We start from the raw sequence: 26,910 nt of genomic DNA, 5'->3' as shown, positions 1-26,910 counted from the left end.
AAAGTTAGGTGGCCTCCCTTTACAACCAGGTATAGTCCGAGCCAATCGCTTTGGTGGATAGGGTCAAAAAAGAAGAGAAGCAGGAAATAACCCTCCCATTTCAATGTAATATTTCACTCCATAGTGCAAAATGCCCTGCTTAAGTCCCTGCACTGCAAAGCAACACTTCGATTGCTGTTTCCATTATTTGCAAAAGAACTGCTCTCCTGAAATACCAGGTATTTTTCATTCTCCCAGTCAGTGCATGGTGTAGCTGCTTGCTTCGAGTTGCAAGTGGGCAATCTCTTTCTCTTTTCATTCTCAATGTTAAAGTTCACTCTAAAGACACTCTTATAAACATTGCTAACTCTAAATTACAGTCTCCCCCCACCCCCGTCTTCCAAGCCCAATGCATATTTAGCAGGAGCACAAATGAAATTTTACCATAACAGTCACATTATCTAAAAAGCATTACTGTGGTAATGGCAAATTTCTTCTCATGCACTTATTTAAATAACTGCTTATATGAAACAGCTGCAGAGAGCATGTGTGTATACACGTATAGCCCACATATGTGAGTGCGTGTGCAGGTTAGCGCACATTGGCGTGTGAAGCAGGTGGGATTGTAATTTTGGTAAACACATGGTGTGAAGTAAAGCCTGAATAATGGATTCAGCCACGGTAAGAGTAATCAGTGAACCCTGAGCTCAGCCTATTGAAGTTTAATAACATTCTGAATGTCAGAACACATGACAGCAGAGAAACATAATCCCCTCTCCCTGTAGAGAGAGGCCCAAACGAACTCTACCTCTCTCTCTCTCTCTCTTTCTATCCCCTTCCCTACTCTCTCTCTCTTTCTGTCACACACCGCACACACACACACACACACACAAACACACACACACACACACCAAGGTTGGTAAAGCCTTTTCAGATTAGCTGGTGTGATTTAAACAGCATTTAAAGAGAAGTAAATAAGGGGAGAGTTCCAGTTCACCAGAGTTCACATATCCCCATCCCCGCAGAGTTCTGTCACCTTATCACACTCAGGTTCTCTCTGTTTGATCATTAGAATTAAAGTTACACAGTGCCCCGCATGGCTTGGTTCAGCCCAGATCTCGCTTGAAGTCTAGAGGTGATCGAGCGTTCGCTCTAGCTGCACCTGAGCTGTGGAACAGTCTCCCGATTGGCATCCGGGCGTCTGATTCTATTCAATCTTTTAAATCACGGCTTAAAACATATCTGTTTGAACTTGCTTTTCCTACCAGTTAATTTCTCGCCTTGCTTCTAGTGTGTTGTTCTAATGTTCTAATGTGTCTGGTTGTTTTGCGCTGTCCTGTGCTGTCAATGTTTTCCATCACTGTGTTTGATGGTTCAGCTTTACAGCTTTACTCTGCTATAGCTCTGTGCTATAGTTTATTCTTATTAGTGGTTTTTACCTGTGAACATAATCTCACACTTATATGACTCTGACGTTATAGTCTTAATTATTTTATTATTTTATTGTTGCGTTGCCTATGTCCTCTATCACTGTGTATGATGGTACAGTTCTCTTTGCTACAGCTGTGTGCTATTGACTGTTCCTATTAGTGGTTTTTACCTGTGAACATAATCCCACACCTATATGATTCTGATGTTTTAGTGTAAATCATTTTATTGTTTTATTGTTTCATGTAAAGCACTTTGGCATGCCCCGGGCTTTTAATGTGCTCTATAAATAAAGATTGTTGTTGTTGTTGTTGTTGCTTCTTTTCTGTTTCCAGCTCATGTGACCCATTCTGTTTGCGGGGCTTTTCTGCTGTGAAATCACCACTTGTTGATACAGTAGCTGATACTTTGAAATGCTTCTCAGATTTTCATTAAGATCTCGAGTTAAGCGAAAAGAAAAGGGCTTTAGGCTTATTAGCTGGCCAGAAACAATGCCTAATGAATGATAATGCTACTCTGTCTGCTGGATGTGTAAATAAGCATCTATTTCCTTAAGTGTGCTTGACTTGAAGTCTATAGGATAATGATGTGCTTCCAGTTCCCTTTCCACTGGCCCAAGTTAGTGCTGTGCGATACTGTAAATTTTGGTATCGATCCTATGCCAATACTTTTAGTCAGGTTATGTAGAGCAGCGGTCCCCAACCTTTTTTGTGCCACGGTCTGGTTTATGCCTGACAATATTTTCACGGACCAGCCTTCAAGATGTCGCGGATAAATACAACAAAATAAAACTAGTACCGGTACCGAAAAAAAGAAGATTTATTCATAAAACACGTGAAAAGACCCAGGAAAACCGAGTCAATGATAAAAACGATAACAAAATAACGCTGAGAACCAATAAAAACCCTGAAAACCATACATTTCACACCTGAGCCTCAACTCTCATGGCCCAGTACCAAACGACTCACGGACCGGTACCGGTCCGAGGCCCGGGGGTTGGGGACCACTGATGTAGAGGACAGCAGTGTGTCATGCTTTATGAGTTGAAGCATCATCAATTTTGAAATTCTGAACAAATTTTAATGACCACTAAATCAGTGTCATTTTTTTTTTTACATTGTGCAATAATTAGTTAATACATAAAAGCACACCTTTCAACTTTTCATGTATTTTGAAACTGTTTGGGGGGGGTGTTGGCGACCTGGAATGTAAATGTGCCTGTCTTTAAAGGACATATTTATTTTGTTAAATGTGCTTTAAAAAAATAGACATGACAGTCAACACATTTATAGTGCATGTCTGCGGTCTATGTTTTCATTTCCAAAAAATTTTTATCAATATTTAACACAATTCAGTGGGCTACATATTCAAGTTAATAGAAACAAAGTATCGATTCTATCGGGCTATTGGTCCAATACTAACACCAGCGTTAGTATCGTTACTGGATACTTGGATCGATCCAGCCACTTCTAGCCCAAGTGGCTGAAAAAACAAACCACTTAATGCGATTGTTCAGCAAGTGGATGTACAAACCTAAATGTCGCATTAACATACAGCAATTTTTAGGAAACCTAAATCAAAGGTTTTATGATATTTACCCCACCCACACTGCTGTTTTCTATAATGAAACTCAAGGCCAGTTGCTGATTGTCGATGTTAAATAGGGAGCATGCAAATAAAGTGTACACGGGAAGAAAGGGATTGTGAAATCATGATAGCTAATGATGTTGCTTGTATCTGAATGCCTCATTATCATTCATTAGCATGAATTCAGTACTTGAATGCCTCTTTATCTCTCTCCATTGCTCCCTCTGCCTCTCTCCATCCATCTCTTCCCTGTGCCCTCTCACTCTCTCTCTGGCATCTATCACATCGTCTCTCCACACAGTCCCCCCCCACCCCAACCCCATCGTCACATTTTCTCACTGTCCCTCTGTAATCTGTAAAACCGCACATTTGGCTCGGTACAGAGAGCGATGAGAGGAAATGTCACATTCCAGCGCAAAGCAGCGGACCATCACACTGGAATGTCAATTGGCCAAGTGGTGTTGGAGGTGGAGGGAAGAGGTGGTAGCGGTGGTGGGGGGACGGCTGGATGAATGGGCGGAGGAGTGGAGGATGACAGGAGCAGCCCCATTCTATTGTGCGTTTTTTAAAGACATGGCGGTTTTTTAATGATTATTCTAATCCCACCGAGGACCTCTCAGCCAGAACTGGGTGCCTTATCTGCCCTCCACAGTCATTCTCTCATTAAAACACAATCACAGGCCACCAACTCTAATAAACCTTCAACTTCCTCTTTGAAAGAGGGAAGGGTGGGGTGGTGGGGGGTGCAGATTACAGTAGGTCTGTCTGCCAGCGCCTCTGTACGTGACACGTGGAACAGGAATCCTGCTTCCAATCACTTCTTGTGCAAAAAAGGCTATTTTAAAAAAAATCATTGGATTTGGTGATTTTTTTTTTTTATATCCACAATGAGAAAGGTCACTCTTTAATAAAGACTATAAGGATTATGGAGTGCCAAGTGGGATTTGGCTGGCGTGTACCTCGATTGTTTTTGATTGCCTTAGAGAAGTGACTTAGTGCACACTTTTCAAGTCACTGTTCTCTTGGAGTTGTCCAAAGTTAAAATCAAGCCAAACACTTCCAGGCATTGATGCTGCAGCCCACAATCCATTTTGACTACCATATCCCCCCTTTCACTCTCTCTCTCTCTTTTTCTCTCTCTGTGACAAACACACATGCACAAACACACACTCCAGACAGGGTTTTAAACCCTCTTTAATCATCAGCTCAAGTGAATATATCAACCTCTGCAGCTTGGCTTTAATTCAGACATGATGCAGTGAAGTGGGCCAGTTTTGTCAGCTGCTTAACAGCTTCAGTATTTAAGTATATATATAAAAATATGTGTGTGTAGGACTGGATAATAAATCAGATTTACTGACAATAAGAATCTCTAACCGATCTAAATGTACTTTTACAGTTTTCAGTAAAACTAAAGGCTTTTAACTGGCAATATAGCAAACACATTCAGATAAACAAAAGTAAGCCATATTTCATTTGTGTGACTCTATAAACTGTGCAAAGCTTTCAGGAACTTCAGATATTTGGCTTTATTGCCGTCATGGAGGGAGGCATTACCTGGCAAACAAAGGCCAATTCTTGGCACTATATTGAGAAGTGGTCTCATTTTATCTTTACTGTGCACTGTTGTAACTGCCACAATGTAAACCCTGGAAAAAATGAGGCACATGAAAGGATAGAAAAACTTTTGCTTAGCTTAGCATCTCCTAGTAAAGGACTGCTGCTGGCTTAATGATGACAGGATGAAGAAAAGAATGGGCATTGTTTCCCACTAGTGATGATTAAGCAAATGGAAATAATGATCCAGCATGAGAACAGAAAAAAAGATATTTTTTTCTCAATGACTGTGAAAAGGAAGACGCCACAGTAGCTGGGATAATATCTTCTCTATTAAAGGTTATATGCACAGCTGCTCCTATCTGACTCGTCCTGGACCTCTGCAATGCACCACCTTTTTGTTTCTGTTTCCTTCCTTCTCCCCTCCAACCCTTTCCGCTAAACCTTCCCTCTGAAACATTCTGATCACCACTAGCTATATCTGAGTGGAAAACAGAAAGAGACTGTCTGCCACTCTCAACAGAGTATTAGTGATCTAAGTCCGATTCTTCTGTAATGTTCCACTTTCATCTACATGAACACTGCTATGATATTTATTTCCAGTCCACCTCCCTCCCACGTCTTCCTGATACATTTTGACAAAAGGTAAACCGCTATGGAGTTTAAGTGCTTCAAGAAATCTTAAGGCCACTGCTTCCTTCGAATTCCAAGTACTTTGCTGACTTGTCCCTCAGGCCATAGCCCCTGCTTGCATGTCAGATTCGGCATTATGTCCTTTGCATCTGGACACAGCTTAGAGATGTAAGGGGAAGAATTTATGGAAATAATATGCATTAAAAAAGATGAGAGAGGAGCTAAAGTCAGAGCAGGCACCTGTCATTGGTAGTGATTCAGAGGTCTATGAGGCCTCTCACTTTGCTCCTAAATTATTCATGCAATCTGTCAATGCTGCTGTCTAGGCAGACTCCTCTCCTCATGTGTTCAATGATGACAGAAATCCTGCGCTATGTTCACTGCTATCTTCTGCAAATCCCTCACCGTAGACATCCACACTCGCAAAACTTCAGCACATGCTTTGGTGTGTATGCGCGTCTGCGTGTTTTGATGAGGGTGCATGTGCACATGTAGATATTAGTGGGCTCCCACTTGGTACTGATAAATATGGCTACACGTGTGCTTGGGTGTCTCCTCTTGAGAATTTCAGTAACTTTAGAATCATTTTTCATCTTTGTGCTCTTTGTGAATGTTGCCTTGTGTCTCTGTAATGATGCATTATGCATATTAGATGCAAAACGCACTGTGGAATATGAATCCAGGCACAAATGTGCACATGCAAGCGTCACAAACACATATGAAGAAGGAGCTCCTTTGTTCTTTCCCATCTTGGTGAGAAGTAGCTCTGCAGCACTTTACATCCCTTTGTGGGAGACTAAGAAAAAAAAGACAAACATCCCTCAGATCTTGCAAAGAGTATATTGTGGAAACACAAGCATCCCCAACATGGTAAAAGTCTTAATATCAAAAACAAAGGGTGCAGGATGCACCAATGATGAGCCTTGAATGATCTTTCACACTGCACTGCAGTTTTCTCTTTAAATTGTATGATCTTGTGAGCAAATGAAATAGAGCTTTAACGTGTTGCCAGTTTTTTTTAATCTGTCTTGGTTTCAACAGTGTGGCCCACACTGTTAAAACCAAGACAGACGCAGCCGTAGATCGTAGTGGTCCAGGCTACTGTCCCTCAGCATTAAGATGGATCATGTCTCATCTTTAAGGCATTACTACTTAGACTGATGACACTTTGGTTTTTAAAGCAGTCTTGGTGTCACATTGGACCTTTTTCTTTCATATTCTATTAAAGAAACTGCTTCTGTGTTCTTACACTATGTTTTGCCAGAAGCCTCAGAGATGATATAAGCAGCTGAATAAACAGACTAATAGAAGGATGCAGAGTTAGAGACACTAATATATTTGTATGAACACACTTTAAATATTGTGCCTGAATACACAGGATGTTTGCTTCCAGCAGTGATTTCTAATTAAGAAATACTCACTGAGAATATTATCAGTGTAACACAAACCATGGTTAACAGCTTTACCTCCATGGCAACTAAACATAAAATTCTCAGAAACTCCCTGCCTAACTGTCTGAGCAGTTAGCCATTGTTTCATGGTAACCTGTAGGTGCCAACTCTTTACTAAAACACTACTGTTTTTCCCCTTCATTTCCATTTCATCACATCTGACGTTTCACCTCGTTGTGCTGTTGCATATTGTCACAAGACTTGTTACGGGACTTACTGATAAGATAAGACCTGAAGGCTCAACAGTAAATACGTTCACATCGACTGAGGGCTTTGCCTTTTGCCATTCCTGTTTAGACGTTCCTTTATCTCCCAGAGACATCTCTCCTTTGCAACAAGCTTAACTTCCAAATTCTGCGGGGGTTGGGAATGCTTTCCTGTGATCACGTCATGGCGTCTTGTAGCTGGTTAAATTATGACCACGAGGTGATGGGATCAAATAGAATAATCAAATCGATCATGCGTGTATTTTTTGATAATATAAACCAATGTCTGTATCTGTTATATCAAAGTGGTTGCCAAATCACTTTTTCCCCCCACGGCTGTCTTTTCTAAGTCAGAAGTATAGCAACTTCTTTCTTCCTTTCCTCATCTTTATGGTGATCATTATCCCCTCCATTGTCTTGGACCTTGTTGTAGATATGATCTGTCACACTGTTTTTCATTATTCAGATGGTCGTTAGTCAAACGTTATCTCTCCCATAAGTCTCCTACCATCCTGACACTTCTTTAAGCAGAAATATCTGTCTTTTGCCTTCACTGAAAGCTAAGCCTTGTGATCCCAGTCTGACTTTTGTTCTGCTTCATAGTGCCTTTGGAACTTGTTTCTCAGAGGATTGTTTTTTAAATACGGTTTAAGTGCTGTTAATGCATGGGCTGTTATGGCGGAGACGCCGGAGGGAGAGGGTAGACCCAAAATGCAGCGTTAACGTGGCTTGGACATGAAAACTTTATTACACAGAACTCAATACTCAGTGATACTAAATATAACGAGAAAGCCGTGATTGGAATCCGGTGCTTGCAACTAAGAACAGATAAACAGGCAATGGGTCGTGGTTCCGGGAACAGAGACTGGAGAGCAATGAACCTAAGCTTCTCCTAATCCTACATTAGCAACCAGAACAACCAGAACACTGTCGAGCTTTCAGGACAGGAGAAAATATTGCTGTCTGGAACATGCAAGTCTGTCAGCAGATATCCTCATAGTAGGTGTCATATTTCACTTCTCTGAAGTCAAAATCCAAACAGATGAGATGGAGGATATGGATTCAAACGGTGAACGCTCCACATAAAGCTGAATCCATCAAAGATGAATAATAACTCCCTCATTTACCAGAATGTGAGATGCTACGTAAAGCTTTTAGCTCAGTTGTTAGCACTAGGTTAGCAGCAAAGAAGGACAGCTGAAAGCTGAATGTTAATTATAATGTAATGTAATATGAGAGCCGATATATGAATAAAAGGCAGCGGTGTAGCAGACTGGACTGCTTTAACTAAGCTGGAAAACTGGATAATTTAGCTTAAGTTTCCAATAGCTTAAAACCCAGTACTAATATTTAGCTGTCACCTGAGCACATATCAGAATTATGATTAAAAACCTCACACAAATGTTAAATAGAATAAAATATAAACAGAATGAAATAAATTTCACAAATAAATTTGGAACAGAAATTAAAGAAATTTGTGTTTGGTTGATTCTTTCTTTAAATGATGTCACATTTAAAGGGAAATACATTTATCAGTTGGGCAGCAGAGTTTAGTATGCGAGTTGTACCCATGAAAAACTTGCCAAATCTTCTCTCCCAATGCCAAACAGCTTGTTTTGCTATTGACTCTTGTTTGTTGTCATGTATTGGATTGAATCATTGAAGTCTGAAGAAACAATATACAGATATACTGGTAATTTAACAGTTTATTAATGTAACAAACTGGGGTCTCAGTAACATGTGGAAGAATCATACACATTCACAACAGCCAGGCATCTCCTCCTCATGCTGGTCACCACCTTGGTCACACACTGCCGGGCGATGGCATCCCATTCTTGAACCAGCGTTTGTCGCAAGACAGCCAGTGTGGTTATGTTGGTCACTCTGGAATGAACAGCACGACCAAGCTGATCTCACAAGTGTTCAGTGGGGTTTAGTTCAGGACTACAGGTAGGCCATTCTATCCTCTCAAGTCCCAAATTCTGGAAGTAGTGTCTGAGTTTTTTCCCCTCACTGTGGAGATATGGGATTGGTTGCAGAATCTCAGCTCAATATCTGCCAGCACTGAGATTGCCTCCAGTGATGACAAGTCTTGTTTTTCCAGTGAGAGCTATGCCATCCCACACCATCATACTGCCTCCAACAAAGGCTATTACCCTATCAGTACAGCAATCAGCATAGTGTTCTCCGCGTCTTCTCCACACTTTGACCCTACACTCATATTGCTGTAGGCAAAATCAGGACTACTTTATGAACATAAAGTTACCCCACACATTCAGATTCCAGTGTGCATGAAGCACAATCAGTTCTGATGATAAAGGAAGTCATGGCAGGCCTCTTGGCAGTCATATGAAACCAGAGATTCGCTGTGTGCAGTCAATCTGGATTGTCTGTGTAGAGAGCCGTCGGCCATATCATGCTGCAAACCTTGACTTAGAAATCTGTAGAAGACTACCTACGCTTTACATGTGCTGGTAGGGTAAGGAAACAGTCTTTTGCTGGTGTCATCTTCTTGAGATCCCCACTTCGTAGCCTGTTTCTGATTTGCACCGTTATATGGAACTTGGCACTCCAACTTGGAGACTGTACTAGGCCTCACCCCAAATAAGTAGTGAAGTTGCTCTATGGCATGGGCACTATCCAGATCAATCAAACGTGTCATGCTTGGAGCAGACACCGACTGACCGCTGCAGCAGGGTCCATGCTCACAGGTGCAGCTAATCAAAATCCAATTGAGCACCTGATTATCAGCACCTGGTGTACCAGAAGCTCACAATAAGATTCAAGAACAGACTAAGCTGTTTGGCACTGGCAGAGAAGATCTGGCAAGTTTTTCATGGGTACAACTCACACACTAAACTCTGCTGTTCAACCCACAAATGTATTTTCCTTATAGATCTGACACCATTTAAGGGGACATAAAAGGGATTTCCAACTGTGTAAGATTTATTGCCAAGAAGCATTGTTGCAACAAAGAAATAATCGACCAAACACAAATGTCTTTACTGTACTATAATCAAGGTAGGGATATATCCAACTTCAATCTGTTTGAACTGAACACAGCCTTGAGTGCATGCCAGACTGAGATCATTGAAGTGGCTGAAACTTTGCATGTTCAGCACACACTTATTTAGTGACACTTGGATGTCCATCTATTACATTCCTTCAAAGTCCTCACAATAAACAATTTTGATATAATGCACATGGCTGTTTTGTGTATTTTAGGTTAACCAGATAATGGAAGAAAATTTAAGCATGGAGTTTATAGCAACAACCTTCAATCAAATAGGAATATTATGTTTCTTATGAATCATTTTTAAATCCAATCGTCATTCTATTGTATATATTAATCGCCATCTGTGGGTGGACAGCAAAGAAAGAATTTCATTGCACAGAGAAATGCCTTTTTCTCTTGTGACACATGAATCTCGAATCTGTTCCTATATTATTCTTTAATCTAATCTATAATATAAAGTAATGAGGGTTTGAACAGTGTCTGGCTATACATCGAAAGTTTGTACAGGCAAGGTTCAACTCTTTACCCCTTGAAAGCTGACCAAGAGTCACCACTGCAGCTCTTTTCTCTGCGGTTTTTGTCATATTTCAGGCCTGCTTATTAAATAAAATGACTGGATGTGCATCAGTTAGCGAGGGTGGTCTGTGCCTCTTTAAACTATTCTAATGGTCATCAAAAAAGAGGTTTATTGATATATACTTGGGTGTCAAAATTAATATTTAAATGTTAGTGGCCAGTTCATCAAATGCATTCTTTAAAGAGTCCAGGAATTTTAAACATCCACACAGCAGAGTAGTCAAGCTGGGCTGAACTTCCTCTGACATGCTCATGCTGGTATAGTAAAAACACAGTGTAGCCCAGCTTCCCAGTAGCTTCCACAAAAACAGTCATTAACCTTATCTTGGAGCAAGCAGCTGGCCTTTGACCCTCAAATACAATTCTGAACATCTATTCACATAATGCCGGTGGAAACTCAACCACGGACACATTCATATTCCTACTAATTCCTAGAACAACCTCTTGTTATTATATTCAGCTCTCCCTTTTCTTTGTTCTCGTACACCAGCAACGCGCCGTGCATGCAGACCATACAAAAGCAGCCCCACAGCCAGGTGTGTGACTCTGTGGGCATTAGCTCTACAAATCAGTGAGCCAGTTCCATGACATCACATCTCCTGTGGTGCCCCAACCATTTCCTGTTTCTCCTGTCCTTCATCTGCCAGCAGGTGATCCCAATCTGCTTCATTTGGATTGTATTTTTTTTCCCTGTGCAGTATGTAAAGAACACGTAACAATAAAACCAACTCAATCTGAGCCAGTGTTTCCTTAGAGATGTAGTGGCACCGAGGGGTACCTAATCCATCTTTATTTTTTTGACACGTTAGCATCCACACATACAACATCCAAAGTCAAATTCTCTCGTTCTTATCACAAATCACAAGTTTAGGCCTTGACTCATAAGGTGTCGTAGAAAGCAGAGTGTGGCTGGTTAACCTTATGACGTGATGCTCCTTTCCAGGCTGTCTCTCGCTTGTTCTTTTATTTTTTAAATCTTGTGTTTCTCTCCACCAAAGTATTTAATATGTGCCTTGGGGGAGGGTGGTAGCCAATATGTTTACCTTGGCTCTCGCAGCCACTGACACACAACAGCGTACTCATGGGTTTGTCATCGTGTAGACACTCAAGAGGATTATACAAAGACAGAAACAAGCTAGGTTTATCAGCTTCAGCCCGACAAGAGAGCATGAGTACACACACACACACACACTAAAAAACTAATCTTACAGCAAGAAAACACAAACACACACAAATTTGAGCTCTTTTTCCTCTATCTCCCACTCCCCTTCAAGCTGCTTCAATTCACTACACTTATATCTGAAGGAATTAGCTCCCTGCGTGTTGTCTTTCATGCTGTGTAAGGTACACAAAAATGCTTTTCTCTTCAAAGAGAAAGTTTCTTTACTTCCTAATTGATAATCCTGCTCTTGACATGTTGGTTTTCCAGGCTGGGTTTTGTTCCCAGGACAACAAAAGCATGCATGCGTTCTCTGATGCTCTTTTTCTGCTCTTGTTCCATATTGTCTGGCTATGTCTATTTTAGTAGAAGCCCCTGCGGGTTGTTCCACAATCATGGGGGATAATTATTAAGTAGTCGTGCGCATACAAACTTGTTTGTATCAATATTGTTTCTCGGGGCCTTAACTTTACCTCTATCTGTCGCCTTGCACCGAGACCCTTACCTAACAGAAAATTCCAACTTTTATATATTATAATTTAACCAAAATATCCAGGGGATTCTCTTTTCCCCGTCAAGAAATGTTGGTTCTCTTAACAGCAGAAATACTAGCACGCACAGAGTCACAGCGAGTTCTCCCCTTTGCGATAACTCCTACAAAACGCCTGTCATCCTTACTCAGTCATACACAAGCGGGGAGTCAGCGCAAGCCGATGGATCAATTTAGTAGAGAAAAGCTGTGGCATTCTTCAAATGTAATGGGCTTTGATGTCGACGCTGAGCTGCATTACAGAACCTCACTGAAGCCAGTGAAACCTCTTTTTATCTGTCTGTTTCCTATGCAGAGGACGTCGGCAGGAAATATACCTCACTTCTGCTGCACAGATGCTTTTTTCCCCCTTATTATTGTTCAAAGACATCTACATTCATCTTCTTGTATTAACGCCTCTGTATTGGAGAATCTCACGCTGACCCTATTTTCGTGGACGTGATCAGTTTGGGACTGAGATTATAATGAGAAAAATAAAATATAATAACAGTCTTGTGAAGCCTTCCTCGTTTATGAAGTGCCATGCCTTAGTCTTTAGCGGGTATAGACTGCCCCCTGGTGGAACCTTGATTCATTACGTATATGTAGGCTATTGCAGGTTTAGAGTTTATGTAAAACAACAACAACAAAAACATGTATTAACATATTTTTGATTGTGCTGCTGCAGTCACTTCCTCCAATTTAACACATAAGGTCTGGGTTGGATTAAAAATAACCAACTTTGAATTATGCACCATTAATAAAAGAAATGCCTGAAGGTTGTGAGTCATCATAACCCCTGCAATTTCTTTAGAGCTGGTGTAGTTAATCTAGAAATAGCTTCCAATTGGATATTCACAGGGAATACCCATTCAACCTCTTCTAATTTAAATTTCTATCCACAAGAGGAAATCATGGACTCCTTTCTCACTGCCGCAGCTGCAGCACTTCACAGTTCTCTCAGTAATTATAACAGTTTCCCTGCCAAAGTGTGTTATTATCAGTATGTGAGGCATGTTTCGCTCCCATCAATTCTTCCTATGTGTCGGTTTCTGTCATGCTGTGAATTGTAATAGACCCTGGCTCTCCCATTTGGCGTGAAATGTAGCCAGAAAAACTGGCAGCGTGACATTCAAATCACTCAGACACAAAATTAAAGGAAGATCACGCAGAATGTGAGAATTTTTTTTATTTATAACAACATTTAAAAAGTTCAATCTGGGAGGGAGGGGGTGGGGTGGGCAAGCAGGTAAGAAATATTCAGATCAAGATCATTCGCTGCTCTTGGCTTGAAGGGTGGGGGGATTTAAAAGCAAATCCGTCATCTGGCGCACATTGTTCTCGCTTTCGGCAGATTTGCATGCACCCATTGCTGACAGAGTGGTACTAAAACAGGCATGTCTTCAGTTCACACGCAGCCCACAGACCACTGACCGTCCAACCACAGCGGCCAACGTTTCCTGTAAGTTCTGCAGCACATAGCAGGAACAAGTCGCCATGGTGCTTTTCACAGCCTTTTTATTTTTTCCTGAGCAGACAACTGTGCGGCTCATTCTCATGGGCAATCGCTGCCAAGAACAGGTTGCTGATTATGCCTCGTGTTCAGCATCGGAGACGGTGTGGATTCAGTGAAAACTGGTTTAACTGTGCTCGTGGGCATTTTTTTGACAGTCCGGTAGCACCGATGTCAATGAACAGCTGCCAGGGTGTAAAGGGGGGGGGCATGCATTAGCAGACGTTTGAACCTACACAATGAATGGACACCAGCTAAACACTAAGATGACAAAGAGTTAGACTGGGATGAGTTGTTCTGTAAAAAAAACAAAAGCATTGTGAATTGTAATCTCACAGCGGCGCAGGGTAAACTAACGTGACATAGCTGACTATGATCGACACAGATCATTATTCTATTCATGGAAATCTCTTCAAACAATAACACTGACAAACGGAAACATGCAAGAGGTGTGAGGGACTGTAGGTGAGCATCAGAAAACAAAGCCCCACCAAAATGATTTTACTGTGCAAAAGTATTTGTCTTAGAAATTGAGTCAGAGAGGTGAAAAAAATCGCCTCTGTGGACATGGAATTAAATCCCTTTTCTGATTTGAGTTAGCTTTATTGTCTGGAAGCAGGAAACTGACTTTCGTGTTTTATTTTTGTAGCACATTCATTGTCATCTCTGATTCTACCCTCATCTTCAGATTACCTCAAATCTCTCAACCGTGCATGTGAAATTTTTCTTTTGAGCATAAGCTATATCTAAGCGGTCTCTGTAGCGGGGTGTTGACTCGCTGTCATACAAACTGTATCTGTTAAGTGTGTTGCTGGTCTAATTCTTATTATTTAAAGTGATATGTTGGCCAAGAAATGTTAAAAAAAAAAAAAAAAAGTTTGCTGCCCACCATACAAAAGGCATAAAAGGAATCAAGGCTAGCTTCAGCATCCATGATATAGACAGACATAAACACAGTGACAAGTTGGCCAGCTATTTATATAAAGCAATTAATATAGAAATATCAATGGCACATGTATCAATTTTTCTTTTTTAAAATCACCCAGTTAAGCCTATAGTGTTTAGTAAATTAGTTCTATGTTACTTTACAGCTTCAACATTCCACGGAATGTAGCACTATATCCACAAAAGATCACCCAGTTCATCATCAACGCCATGTAAAAACTAAGACTTGCAGGTCTGCTGGTGGGTCAGCCCAGGCACTCAAAGGCACCACGACTTTGGTGGTAGATGGGCCAGAGTTAGGTGTCACCACCTACACAGACTCAAACTTTACAGTAACTGTTATCAGTGCAGGCAACACACCATATCTACTTTTGAAAAAAAAAAAAGAAAAGAAAAGAAAAAAGAAAGAAGTGGAAAAAAATGGCTTGTGTCAAGAGTGACTTGTTATTTTACACCTGACACACGTACATGCAGTGCTGTGCTGCTACTTGACCATCAGCATGCATAATCGCAGGTTTGTAGCATAATGCAAACCTGCTGCTATCTCAATGCCATCATTTCACTGAAAAAGAAAAAAAACAGCAGCTTTTACTCTTTAAAAAGTGATACTCAAGTTGCTGCCATGTGATAGTATAAATTACTGGATTATTTGCCAGTGCTAAATAGGGATCTTAGAATATTCTTTAATAGTACAAACTTAGTCATAGTCAATAGCGTAGATGCAGTTAACATGCAGGCATTACAAATAGTGTTGTGCAGCACAAGACAATCACTGTGAATTTTCCCCAAAAAATATTTTGGCACATGAACTTTCACCCTCTGGAGGTTCATAGTCTTGCAAAAATATCTCTACAAATTAAGTGCCGATTGCTGTTTGTGCTTATTTCAGCTCTCTTCCTTCTGAATGCAACAAGTGCAGCTGAAGTAGATCATATATGCACGTTTAACAGTTGGGCTGATGCTATTGCATGATTTTCTAAATGTAACAACTGGAGTAAAACAGTGACACCCAGTGTTAGTTTTCTGCAATGTTATCGATTTCCCCACAATTCATGATCAATCTTTGGTCAACCCTGTAGTTCTCACTGGTACAGCATGTACAGTGTGTGTGCGCAGAAGAATATTCTGGTGTAAGAAATATATAAAGCACTCAAAAGAGCAAAAACCTGACTCTGACCAACTGGATTGTGTGATAAAAATCACAAGCTTTTAGCTAGCAGCCAGGTGATCTGGCTTTCAGTTGTGACTCGAGCACAGTCCATAGAAACGATACAGGATAGTTACAAACCCAACCCTGAAACTCAAAATGTGTTGTGTGCGCATTTGTTTGATTTCACTTCTTTTTTAAATGTGCTGTGCATAATATTGGTGTCAGTTAGCCGCGGTCTCAGTACCACTGTGCTGGAGGGTTTAGCTCTGAGAGAAGTACTCAAGGACAAGGCGGAGGTGTCCCAGGCGATCTTTGAGAGAGTTCAGGGACAGGACGGTGGTCTGATAGGCGGGGTCCAGCTGGAGGACAGACAGCAGCCACCAGCACCATCCTGGACCATTAGGCGAAGCCTAAAAGAGAAAGTTTAGCCTCTGTAATCATGAAAATACATTAAGTGCCAAACCAGTCCAATAACCCTGTGATGGTAATGAAAACTTAAATTCTCTCAACCAACCGACAATCGTCAATCCAATAATTGAGGATGGGCGATACATTCGCGCCTGTGCAGACTTTTTGACAGGCGCAGCAATGTAATCAGGCACAGACGGATTTGCGCGTCTACAACTCAGAAGTCCAAACATGAACGAACTAATTTCCCCAAAAAATTAGGGCTGTCGGCGTTAATGCGGTCATCACAATTAACTCATTTGGAGCGCAGAATGAACAAACTTTGGACAAACTGCCCGAAATCCAGACATTTCAGGGATTTTGAGTCAGTCTGTGCTCCAGATGGGTTAATTGTTAATCATGTTAGTCGTGATGACGGCGCGTTAACGCTGACAGCCCATTTGGGACGAAAAAGGGTAAACCTAAGGATGTAACCAAAGCGGTGTGTGACTTGTGCAGACGTATAGTACGAGCAAAGTACTCAAACACGACTTGTACGTGTCCGCCATCCGGCTGAGTATGCTAGGCTAGGCTATCACCAGCTTCTGCAGCTCCATCAACAAGCATTTGGGCGCACTCTGAGGAGGGTGCATTTGCTCGCAGATGAAACAAGGTGCTGTTAAAACAACGCTATTACTTTTTTTTTCTGTTGACTTTTCTATTAGCTGCATCATTATTAGCAAACGTACCCACTGGCAAATAAATGAATAAATCGCCCTTGTAAAAACGATCGATATATTCGTCCAATCGCCCAAACCTAAGTGTAACTGAATAATACTCTGGATAATTCTCTGTTCCACTACCACAAAATCATTTAAAGAGACTGAAAGATAAAAGAAAAGCCATTCTTTAAAGAAACACTACTCAAAACCAACATCTGAATATAAAATTTGGACGTAGCTGCAATTACATAATCTCACTGGTCAATGACGTGCTGAGGCAAAACCTCAGTGTTTTTGCTATTGCTATTATAACTTAAACATTACTATTACATACTAATACGACGCATGAAAACATCGATCAGAATACTTAAGAAAAAAAATTAATCTTTTAGATTTTTTTTGCACTCATGATAACACTGGTCACTATTTGACATTTAAAAGGGTAAAAGCAGTGGCTACTGAGCAGAGTGAGGGAAATGAGTTTTACAAAGGTTATCAGAGCAAACGTCACACTTAAAGCACAAACCTGAATGTTGTCCTCCTTATCCGGCATAGCACCATACTGTCTGTTGATCTGTTCGCGGATGCGGCTGCCGAGTCGCTGGTACCAGTCCTGGGCCTGCTGGTACACGCTGTCGTGCAGACGCTGCAGAAGCTCCAACTCACTGCCATCAACCTAAGAGGACGCAACGATATTAACAATCACAAAGAGAGAGACAGAGAGAGAAATGCTGCTGTTTGTAATCTCAGAAACCCTCACCTTGATGTCCTCTAGGTACTCTATATCAGCGGTGTGGTAACCATCCCTTTGGCCTCTTTTCAGTACCTTGAATCTGCTCCCACCAATTGTTTCCACATAAGAACGTCCATCAGGCAAGAGCTCCAGATCGAGAATCTCCAGCATACAGCCATAGTCTGCGAATCTGACGCACAAGAGATAAAAAGCAGTCTTTAGGTTCAACATATTAAAATACATCTTAATGCAATAATTAGAAAATTATGCAGGAAGAATATGAGGGGGTTGGAGTAAAGCTTATTTTGCGATAGTAATGAATATAAACTAGTTTTGTTCTGTGCGTTTTCAAGGCATTATTAGCTTGAAGGAACACAAGAACGTAACTGGAAACCATGTCAACCTGTGACACAAAGATGAGGATAACTTAAAAATGATTAAGGTCATCAAAGTCCCACCATGACTGCTGTCTCCCTACAAGAACATGGTATACCCAGCACAGACTGTATATATACACATATCAGATGGATGGGATTAGTTAGATTAGATTAGTTTCTGGACCACATTTTAGAGCCTCAACATTAGTGTCTATGGTCTCTGGATACTGACTTGCTTTTTGGGGCCAAGAGTCCAGTGGCCACTCAAGGAACTACAGATTTTTTTTTCCAGTCTGTGCTGGCTTTATTTTTCAGCCCTGGAGGTTGTAGTGTGATCTTGAAAGGCACGCTATTCAGAAGCAGATGAAAATGCACAGCAGATCTCATGGCAAACCTGTGACCATGTTGTTATTTTCCCATCCCCTCAGGGTCACAGATCAGTGATTTAAACTTTGCCCCTGCGCTGTCTACTTGCGGTGCCCTGCTGACATTCCCATCAGGTTCCACCTAGCCTGTTGTGAGCTTCACAGTCGGGAAAATGTCAAACCCAAAATCTCTCTACACACACAGACAGCCTAGAGAAAGTTATTTTAAATTTCTATACACATGCAATCATATAGGCCACTGTTCTCATCCCAACATCATCATCATAATTTGATGTACAGTATGCTACGTGTGGAAATAGGTAGAAGATTCTGTTGCATACCCTCTGCCATGCTCGTAGCTGCACATGCCAAACTTCTTGGTGCCGGTTTCCATGCAGCGGCGCATCATCAGCCGATAGCGAGGCTCAAACACATGCAGTGGACAGGGCACTCCAGGGTAGGCCACGGTGCAGATAAATATAGGGATGTCCTTAGTGAGACTAGAAGAAAGAGAAAAGACCACAACTGTAAGGACAACGGGCTATTTTGTGACAAAACAATCTATTAAAGTCGCGACAATAATTAGGTGTAGACTGTGTCGGTGAAGCGCCTACTTTGACAGTTCAGCCATCTCAGCATCGTGGACCTGTTTCCTCTCAGCCAACTGGGGGGCAAAAAGTCGGGTCATGATGTCCTGGAGCAGAACTGTGGGGTTGTACTTCCTGTTTCTGAAGTACTGGAAATGAGAAGAAAGAAAAGATACTACAGTACTGCAAAAAATAAACAAAAAAAAAAACCCTGCAACCATTAAACAAAATTATACTTTGCACTGTTGTGCTCCATCATTAATGTGAGTGTCAGGGTGCTCATAGATATACATTTGTCTGTGACTGATTTGTCTGTGTTTGATTACGGATACTCCAGTGGCAGTAGTCCAGCAATGGAAGCATGAAATGCAGTGGTGCAAGTATGCATATAATATGCAAATACGCAAATTAGCAGCACAAGTAATTTCTACTGAAGCCACCCTTAAAATATTGATTTTTTTTTTTTAATATAGTACATTTTTAAAGTCTTGTCTCAGCTGTATATACAGCTACTGTCGAAAAATATAACTGTGCTGATATAACTGTGTGATTACTTCATTTTGGCTATTTTACATGTCCTATAGGTATCATCCCATCATCCCATTTACTAAAATCAACTTGAATCCGTGCTGGATGTCTTCAGTTTCAGTGTTATTCCTCTGTAGTCCCGCATATAGCGACTGATATGAGTGTTGTTCAAAAATTCCCTGAAGTTTTTCATCTTGGGCTAACAGACCAGCTGCGCCATATCCTCTAAGTGTCTTATTCTTATGGTCTGTTAGTATTTTTTATGCTAAAACGTTCCTTTTTTTCTTCAGCCACAGTTAGCTTTATTAGGTTAAAATATATTCAGCAAAGCTGCTATTTATTTCAGCCCACTTTTAAAGCATGATCACCCCTGTGGAAAAACTTTGGAAAGTGTGCCTTTTCTTCCTTCCTCTTCAGATACTATTGTTTCAGTGTCTTCAGCCAGACCTTCTCTTTCCTTTGTTTGAATGGTACAGATTTAAATGTGTTTCCTTATAAACAGTGAAATGGGGATAAAAGAGTGTGATAGCATGTTGTATGTTGCAGATTGCAGGTAGCAAGCCAGAGCCCACTGGTTTAAAATGATTCAGATTGACTGACACACAGACAGTATTAAGAATTAAATTGGCCAACATAAATCCAACATTGATTTTGAGTGTGCTTAGTAACATTTCTATTAGAAAATGAGGCCCAGTATCTTTGCACACATTGTCACAAAAGTAGAGCATTGAAAAGATTCATGTCAGAGTGCCTGAGCTAAATCTGGCGCCTGAAGACCGCAATGTGGTAGCATTAACAAAGCTTATATAATAAAAAAAGTACTTTTTTATTTAAAGTGGAGCTGTTTGGCCTTCTTCCCATTGGGTTTAAATGCACTCAGTCTAGTTACCTCTTGCAGCGGCTGTTTGCAGAGTGGACAGCGGAGGTTGTGGTCTAGGCTCCTCTCGATGCAGTTTTTGCAGAATGTGTGCCCACAAGGAGTTGTGACTGGCTCAAAAAATAACCTTTAGAGGACAGACATAACACATTAGGCTGTTTATGCTATGTATGATTTAGCTGTTAAATCTGGTGAGTGCTGGCATGTGTGCTAAACACTAACCAGACAAAGCAAGGAAAGCGAGACCAGCCAGATATATGACCTCGTTACAAACAGCGGTGCATTATTGATTGCAGCGAGCAGTCCAACACACTCACCTAATGCAGAGAGGGCACTCAAAGTCTGACACGGTGAGAATAACCATGCCGTTCTCTCTCTCGTGATAACTTTCACCTAAGACTGAAAGAGAAAAGACACAAAAACAGATTCCCTTGAAACGTTTGCAGTGAGTTTGACCTTTCGGAAAACAAGTCCCGATCATCGTGTAGTTTCAAACCATCTGCTGGGTGGCGGGGGTGGAGAAAGCTGTTTGCAGTTGCAAAAGACAAAAATGACTCCTACTGGGTACGCCGATGTTAAAGATGAGAGTCAAATCATAATGAATGCGAGCACCGATATATTGACTTACACTTGCCGTGCAAGTCTTCTTTCCTCGTCATCATCTCTTCATCCTCATCAGCAGCGGGGAGGAAGGAAACCGCTTGGCAGAGGCTGAGGCAGCATTCAGTACCCGTGTCATGCTTCACCTTGGAGAAAGCAGATATTAGGTTTTATCTGTTAAGATTTATTTTTAAGTGCATAAGCTTCCCCACACTCACCTCATGGGAGGACCTTAAAACAGAGGAAATTCCAGGACTACGGCCATCTATTTGCAAATTCTGACACGCCTCATGTTTTTTTTTTTTTCCTGTTTTTCTTAATCTTTAAAACTCATTTTCTAACTACATATGAAATGTTTACCTGATGTGTATCTCTCCTCCCTTTTCCTTCTCCCTTATCTCCATGAGGATGTTTGAAGCCTTCAGCATGAACCGGCCCCTGCGAGCTGCCGAGGGTTGTGATGGGACAGGGCTCTTTTAGGTACTCGGACACTGCCTGCAAAATGCAGGGCATCTCCTCTGGCACTTCCACTCCCTCTGCCTCCAGGATCTGCCATTGTAAGAATAAAATCAATATAAAAAGAAAATGTGCCATGATACCTCACTGTCATCACAGTGAAGTTAGTTCAGTCTTCTTGCACTAAAACCTAAGTGAAGAAATGCAAATAAAGCTAAAATGGGGGTGTGAACATTAATTTTAAGTATTAATTTTAATATTTTATGGTAGGTACACTAGAATAAAGGGGTAAAAAGGCTTTTTTTCAAAGAAATAATAACTCTTTAAGTAAATTTAAGTACTTCACCTGCACCATAATACAGCCCGTACAAGTGCCATATTCCTTACATTTCACAAAGTTTCTATGAAATGATGCCCAGCTTAACATGTATTTACAATATAATTATTTCTTTTTTTCTTGTAAAAAAATGACTACAAATTTATTCTATCGTGCATAACTTTAAGTATTTGTAGGTAAATACAACCATATTGTAATTTCAAATAAAAAATATTAAAGTTCCATTTAATTACAAGGGAATTATGCCTGTAATCATGGGTTATATTATACAGTGATATCATGTATATTTATATTTATTTATTTATCTATTCATTCATTCAGTTGTTTGATTTAAACACACACACACACACACACACAGAGAAACAAACTAAATCTAAACTGATTTGGAAGTTCAAACTTTAAAATTAGCTCTCTAATAACTGATTGCATCTGTTATTAGAGGTATGTTTCCCTTCTGAACATATGACCCATGGTGTGACCTATAATTAAAAAAAAAATCATACATTCACACATATCAAAAATTCAGGTCAGATCCTAAAACATCTCTTAAGATCACCTGTTCTTTAAATGATTTGCGCAACTCTGCGCAGAATGCTATTGCAGGTGCTGCTTTAACCTTCTATGACTCCAGCCTTTCATTTAGCAGTGTCTATGTCTGTGCTACATCCTGTTATACATAAGGAATCGCATGTGCTCTTCAACTTGAATTACATTACATTTCTCACTGATGAGTTCTTGGGAGGTTTAACAGACCTTCTTAATCTGGCTCTTTGCGGGAACAAAATCAGCTTGAAGTTTTAGGCAACGGTGGAAGTGGATGAGGGCTTCTTTCTGCTGACCCATTTCCAACAGTACATTCCCTTTATGAAAGGAGCCCTGCACAAACAGAATGATGCAATCAGCACATTGGTGTCTGTTTAAGCAAAGACCTCCAGAGCATTTAAACAAAAACTCTACATGAAGTATGTTGCAAAATTACAGATTTTTTTTTTCTGCACTAGAGGCAGAGTCAGTCAAACTGTAAAATGATGGTGTTACGGAACATTTCCTGTAAAATAACATCTCTGGATATTCAGTTCAATTCAGTTTTAACTATATAAATATAACTATCACAATGACAAGGTGCTTTCTATTGTAAGGTAACGACCCTAATATTAGAAAGAAACGCCAGCAATAAGACAAGCACCAGCTTAGGCCTATTACAGGGTCAGCTGATCCAGCCCTAACTATATGCTTTATCAAAAAGGAAAGTTCTATGCCTAATGTGAAAAGCAGAGACCATGTATGTCTCTCAAATCCAAACTGGGAGCTGGTTCTACAGAAGATGGGTCTAAAAGCTGAAGGCTCTGCCTCCCAGTAATCCTAGGAAGTACAAGAAAGCCAGCAGTCTGAGAGCAAAGAGCTCTAATGGGTTGATATGGTACTAGGAGGTCGTTAAGATAAGATGGGACCTAATTATTCAACGTTTTGTAAGTGAGGAGAAGGATTTAATTAATTATATTTAATTATGAATTAACATTGATGCAATGAAAAGAACCTAATATGGGAGAAATATGCTCTCTTTCTAGTCCCCGTCAGTACTCAGAATTTTGAATCAACTGAAAACTTTTCAGGGAATTTTTAGAACAACCTGATACTAATAATGAATAGTGCAGCCTAGAAGTAATAAATGCATGAACTAGTTTTTCAGCAGAGGTGAGATAGGATGTTTCTAATTTTAGAGATATCGTGCAAATGAATGAAGACAGTCCTTGTTTAGTATGTGTGCTGAAGGACATATCCTGGTCATAAACAATTCCAAGGTTCCTCATGGTGCTACTAAAGGCCAAAGGTGATGCCACCCAGAGTAAGCATCTTGTTAGAAACCATGTTCCTAGGATTTCTAGGGCCGAGTACAATAACCTCCGCTTTGTCTAAATTTAGATATAAAAACAGAAACAATGCAATAATGGACTCTGTACAGTATGTTTTTCTGCATTAGCAGTGAGTCACCCACTGGCATGGAGTGATTAAATGACATTATGACATAAGTAGCTGTTTGCATAACATTGTGAATGACATAACATCAATAAAAGCAGGGGAATTGCTTCAAATGTATCAAGTCGACATGGTAAGGCAAATTATGAAATGAGGTAACACCTTCTTCCTGCAGTTACGGTTGTGCCGTAGCATGCATGTTACAAAACCAAGCCGACAGTGGGAGGGTGTGCAGGTTCAGATTCGGCTTTCCCACACCAGAGTGCAGTGAAATGCTATAAATGTGGCACTGTTAATGTTCCCTACAACAGATCAGCTTTTGTTGTCCGGACAAAAGAACCACACAGACAGCAAAGGCACACTGCGTCTGGCTGGCTCCGCTCCGTTCTCACCTCCGTCCAGCTGGGGCGAAGGCAGCAGAGGTAGTCGATGTCCGTCAGAGCGTCGGAGAAACGCCTCAGGCCCAAGTTCGCTTCGGCCCTGAACACCTTCAAACTCTGGTCGTCTGGGACTAGAGGAAGTGAGAAAAGGTGAGATAGGTGAGGGATGATGGTGTGTGGAGCTTTTGAGGAGAAGTGGCCAAAATTAAAACAATCCAAACATTCAAATGAGGAAACACGCATCAGGTAGTAACAGGCCCACATAACAAGTAATTCTGCTTTCTGGAGCATGGAGGAAATCGATCCAAGAACTTATGATGCGCCGTCTTAAGGAAATAATTGCTTTTGGCACCACTACTGACCATATAAAACAAAAAAATGCAATTAAATGCCACTCCTCAATCACTGACATAACACACACATGGGCACGCTATATAAAGATAATTAATATTTGATCGAGCCCCTCCACCCCCCTGGCGCCGACAGCATCTGCACCTTCTGCTTCACATATGTGCACAGTCATCTCCTATTCCAGTCCATTCAAGACTTTCTAGCTTCAGCTGACACACTAGTGTGCATTCTAGGTTCCTGGTGACATTGTTACCTAAAGCTGCTTGACTAGTCATTACAAAAGAACCTGCAAGGTTATGCACATAAGCATTTGCAAACACAAAGTCAGTTCTTGGTAATGATCCTCTGAAACAACAAGTGAAAGTGAACAGGTGCCATGAGAAATCATCAAAAGAAAAGACAAAGAAGAAGAAGGGGAAAAAACTAGTTCACAAATCTGCAGGGAGCTCGTTACACAAGAGCCCGCAATGCTGGAGCAAGGTAGGTAGAAGTATTTAACTGGATTGGCAGAGGAGGCGAACATGAAGGTTAATTCAACTGATTCCCCATAGCACTAACACTCTCATGATCCCCTGGGCGCCTGCTGACTTGATCGACACATCTAAGGCAGGAGCAGACCCTTTTACTTCCTTGTGGCTGCATGAACCAAAAAAGAAAATAAAAAGAAAAAAAATCAACCGCACATGCAAAAGACGCCGAAGGTAAGTAGTTGCACAGATAACAGCTTGCAAGGCTGCAGTTGTTTAGTTTTTAAAATATTACAAAACATCTTTAAATTCCCCTCCTCCTGCAGAGGTGCATAAAAGAAGCACACACACCGACCGAGTCTGTGCCAGATACGTTTATCCAATCGACATCTCACCTTATGTCATAATGCTTAACTGCGTAATACAGCTGAATGAGACAGATGTTTCTTCCACTGCATCTTGCTTATTCAGCACAAATCACAAATTACTTTGTTGTTTCAATCAAATGGTTTAATATGTTTGATCATTTTGCATTCTCTATTAACCTTCTTAATAACCCGGGTACTTGGCTTTTAGGGGGGCTGCATCCATCACTGGACACCAGCAAAGTATGTGCAGTGCGTAAAAGTGGAAGAAAAGGAGGAAAAAAGTAATTTGATTCCACGGAAAATAATAATAGTATTTATAAATCAAACAAACACTTAAAAAGAAAGAAAGAAAACACACACGCACACTTATGTGTGCCTGCACTTGTCAAGACCTCTCACGTGTGTCACTTACCTAAGTTCAGCCCCTCGTTCGCTAAGCGTAACGCTTCCGCGAACTCGGTGGCTTTGAGTTTCTCCTGAATTTGGCACTTCATCCCCTTCTCTTCGGGCCAGCACTTTTCCACGACGCCGATGAGCAAGACGTTGTTCCTCGTGTTTTTCACCTCCTTTTGTTTTAGCCTCTCTTTGCACAGCGGACATTTGGAAGGCAGGTAGCCCCCGACGCACCTCCGGCAGAACGTGTGGCCGCACGACACGGTCACCGGCTCGCACATCAGACAGAGGCAAAGGGGGCACTCCAGCATTTCCATTGTATTTTTTTTTTTTTTTTACTGGTTATGTCACTAGTACAGTGTCCCACGGGAAGAACTGTCGCTTTGTTCGTCAAAGCACTGCAGATAGACGGTTTGGCGGTATTGTTACTGCAAGGACCCTTTAAATTACATGCTGGCAGCTGGCGATGCACTAATAATAGTGTCACACATCTGCCTAAAGCACACCGCTTTCCGTCCGGCTGCAAAACTGAGTCCTCATACGTTCACCTGGCAAATTTTCTTTTCGTGTTCAAAACATTCAGTGACATTGTTCGTTTTCAGCCCTAACTTAGTCTTTGTATTGGGACAAATGCCATGTTCCCTTTTCAAAAAAGACTCTCGGCTCCCAGTCCAATGCGCCGGTTTCCTCGACGCTCCAAAAATCCAAACACGCCGCACGATCGAGGTCGGTAAATCCGCACATTAATGTTATTTCTCTTTAGTAATCCGAGTCCGCTATTAACCCCTGTAGCCTACTTCTCCGCGGCCACGAAGCTAGGTGACTGTGTAACACCATTGCGTTACATAAATAAAGATCACGTGACGCAGCAGCGAGCAACCCGATTGGGTGAAGTGAATGGCTTTCCACCCTGTTGTGAAACCCAACGATGCCGAGTTTCATAACATAATTCCTTCGACTACGCTTCCTATTATTTTCATCTGTACATTTAAACTACCCCAGGGCACGAGTTGATGGTATAGCGTGAGTAGGGGAAAAATGGTGGATATGATAAATCCAAGGGTGGAGAAAATTATGGAAACTACCTTGCCTCAAAGCAGGGAATTCCAGCTAAGGGTAATAACTTCCGAGGGGGTGCGGTGAAAGGATCAGTGCATATTACCTGGTTCTGTCCATCCTGTTTGTCGTTTAAAACAAAAGGTCAACACAAACACAGCTTAACGTCTATGCACAGCTAAAAATGTGCATACAGTTTGTGCCATTACATCATTACATA

General features: G+C 41.1%; 1 protein-coding gene across 1 annotated transcript; it reads right to left on the bottom strand.

Annotated features, from left to right (window-relative positions):
* Positions 1 to 13,295: 13,295 nt before the first annotated feature.
* lonrf4 (LON peptidase N-terminal domain and ring finger 4) lies at positions 13,296 to 26,709 on the bottom strand. Its single transcript, XM_082504620.1, has 12 exons — positions 25,654 to 26,709; positions 24,068 to 24,186; positions 22,452 to 22,574; positions 21,266 to 21,454; positions 20,934 to 21,051; positions 20,623 to 20,704; positions 20,318 to 20,432; positions 18,928 to 19,049; positions 18,655 to 18,813; positions 17,599 to 17,761; positions 17,365 to 17,514; positions 13,296 to 16,139 (listed from the first exon to the last, which is right to left on the bottom strand). Exons 1-12 carry the CDS (start codon positions 25,949 to 25,951, stop codon positions 15,990 to 15,992), a joined length of 1,788 nt encoding a protein of 595 aa, XP_082360746.1. The 5' UTR covers positions 25,952 to 26,709; the 3' UTR covers positions 13,296 to 15,989.
* Positions 26,710 to 26,910: the final 201 nt, after the last annotated feature.

This window comes from Aulonocara stuartgranti, assembly GCF_965226115.1.
Source record: "Aulonocara stuartgranti genome assembly, chromosome: 2".
In the NCBI taxonomy this organism is placed as follows: Eukaryota; Metazoa; Chordata; class Actinopteri; order Cichliformes; family Cichlidae; genus Aulonocara; species Aulonocara stuartgranti.
Note: the sequence above shows the minus strand (reverse complement) of the source record. Positions and strands in the feature narration are given on the sequence as shown.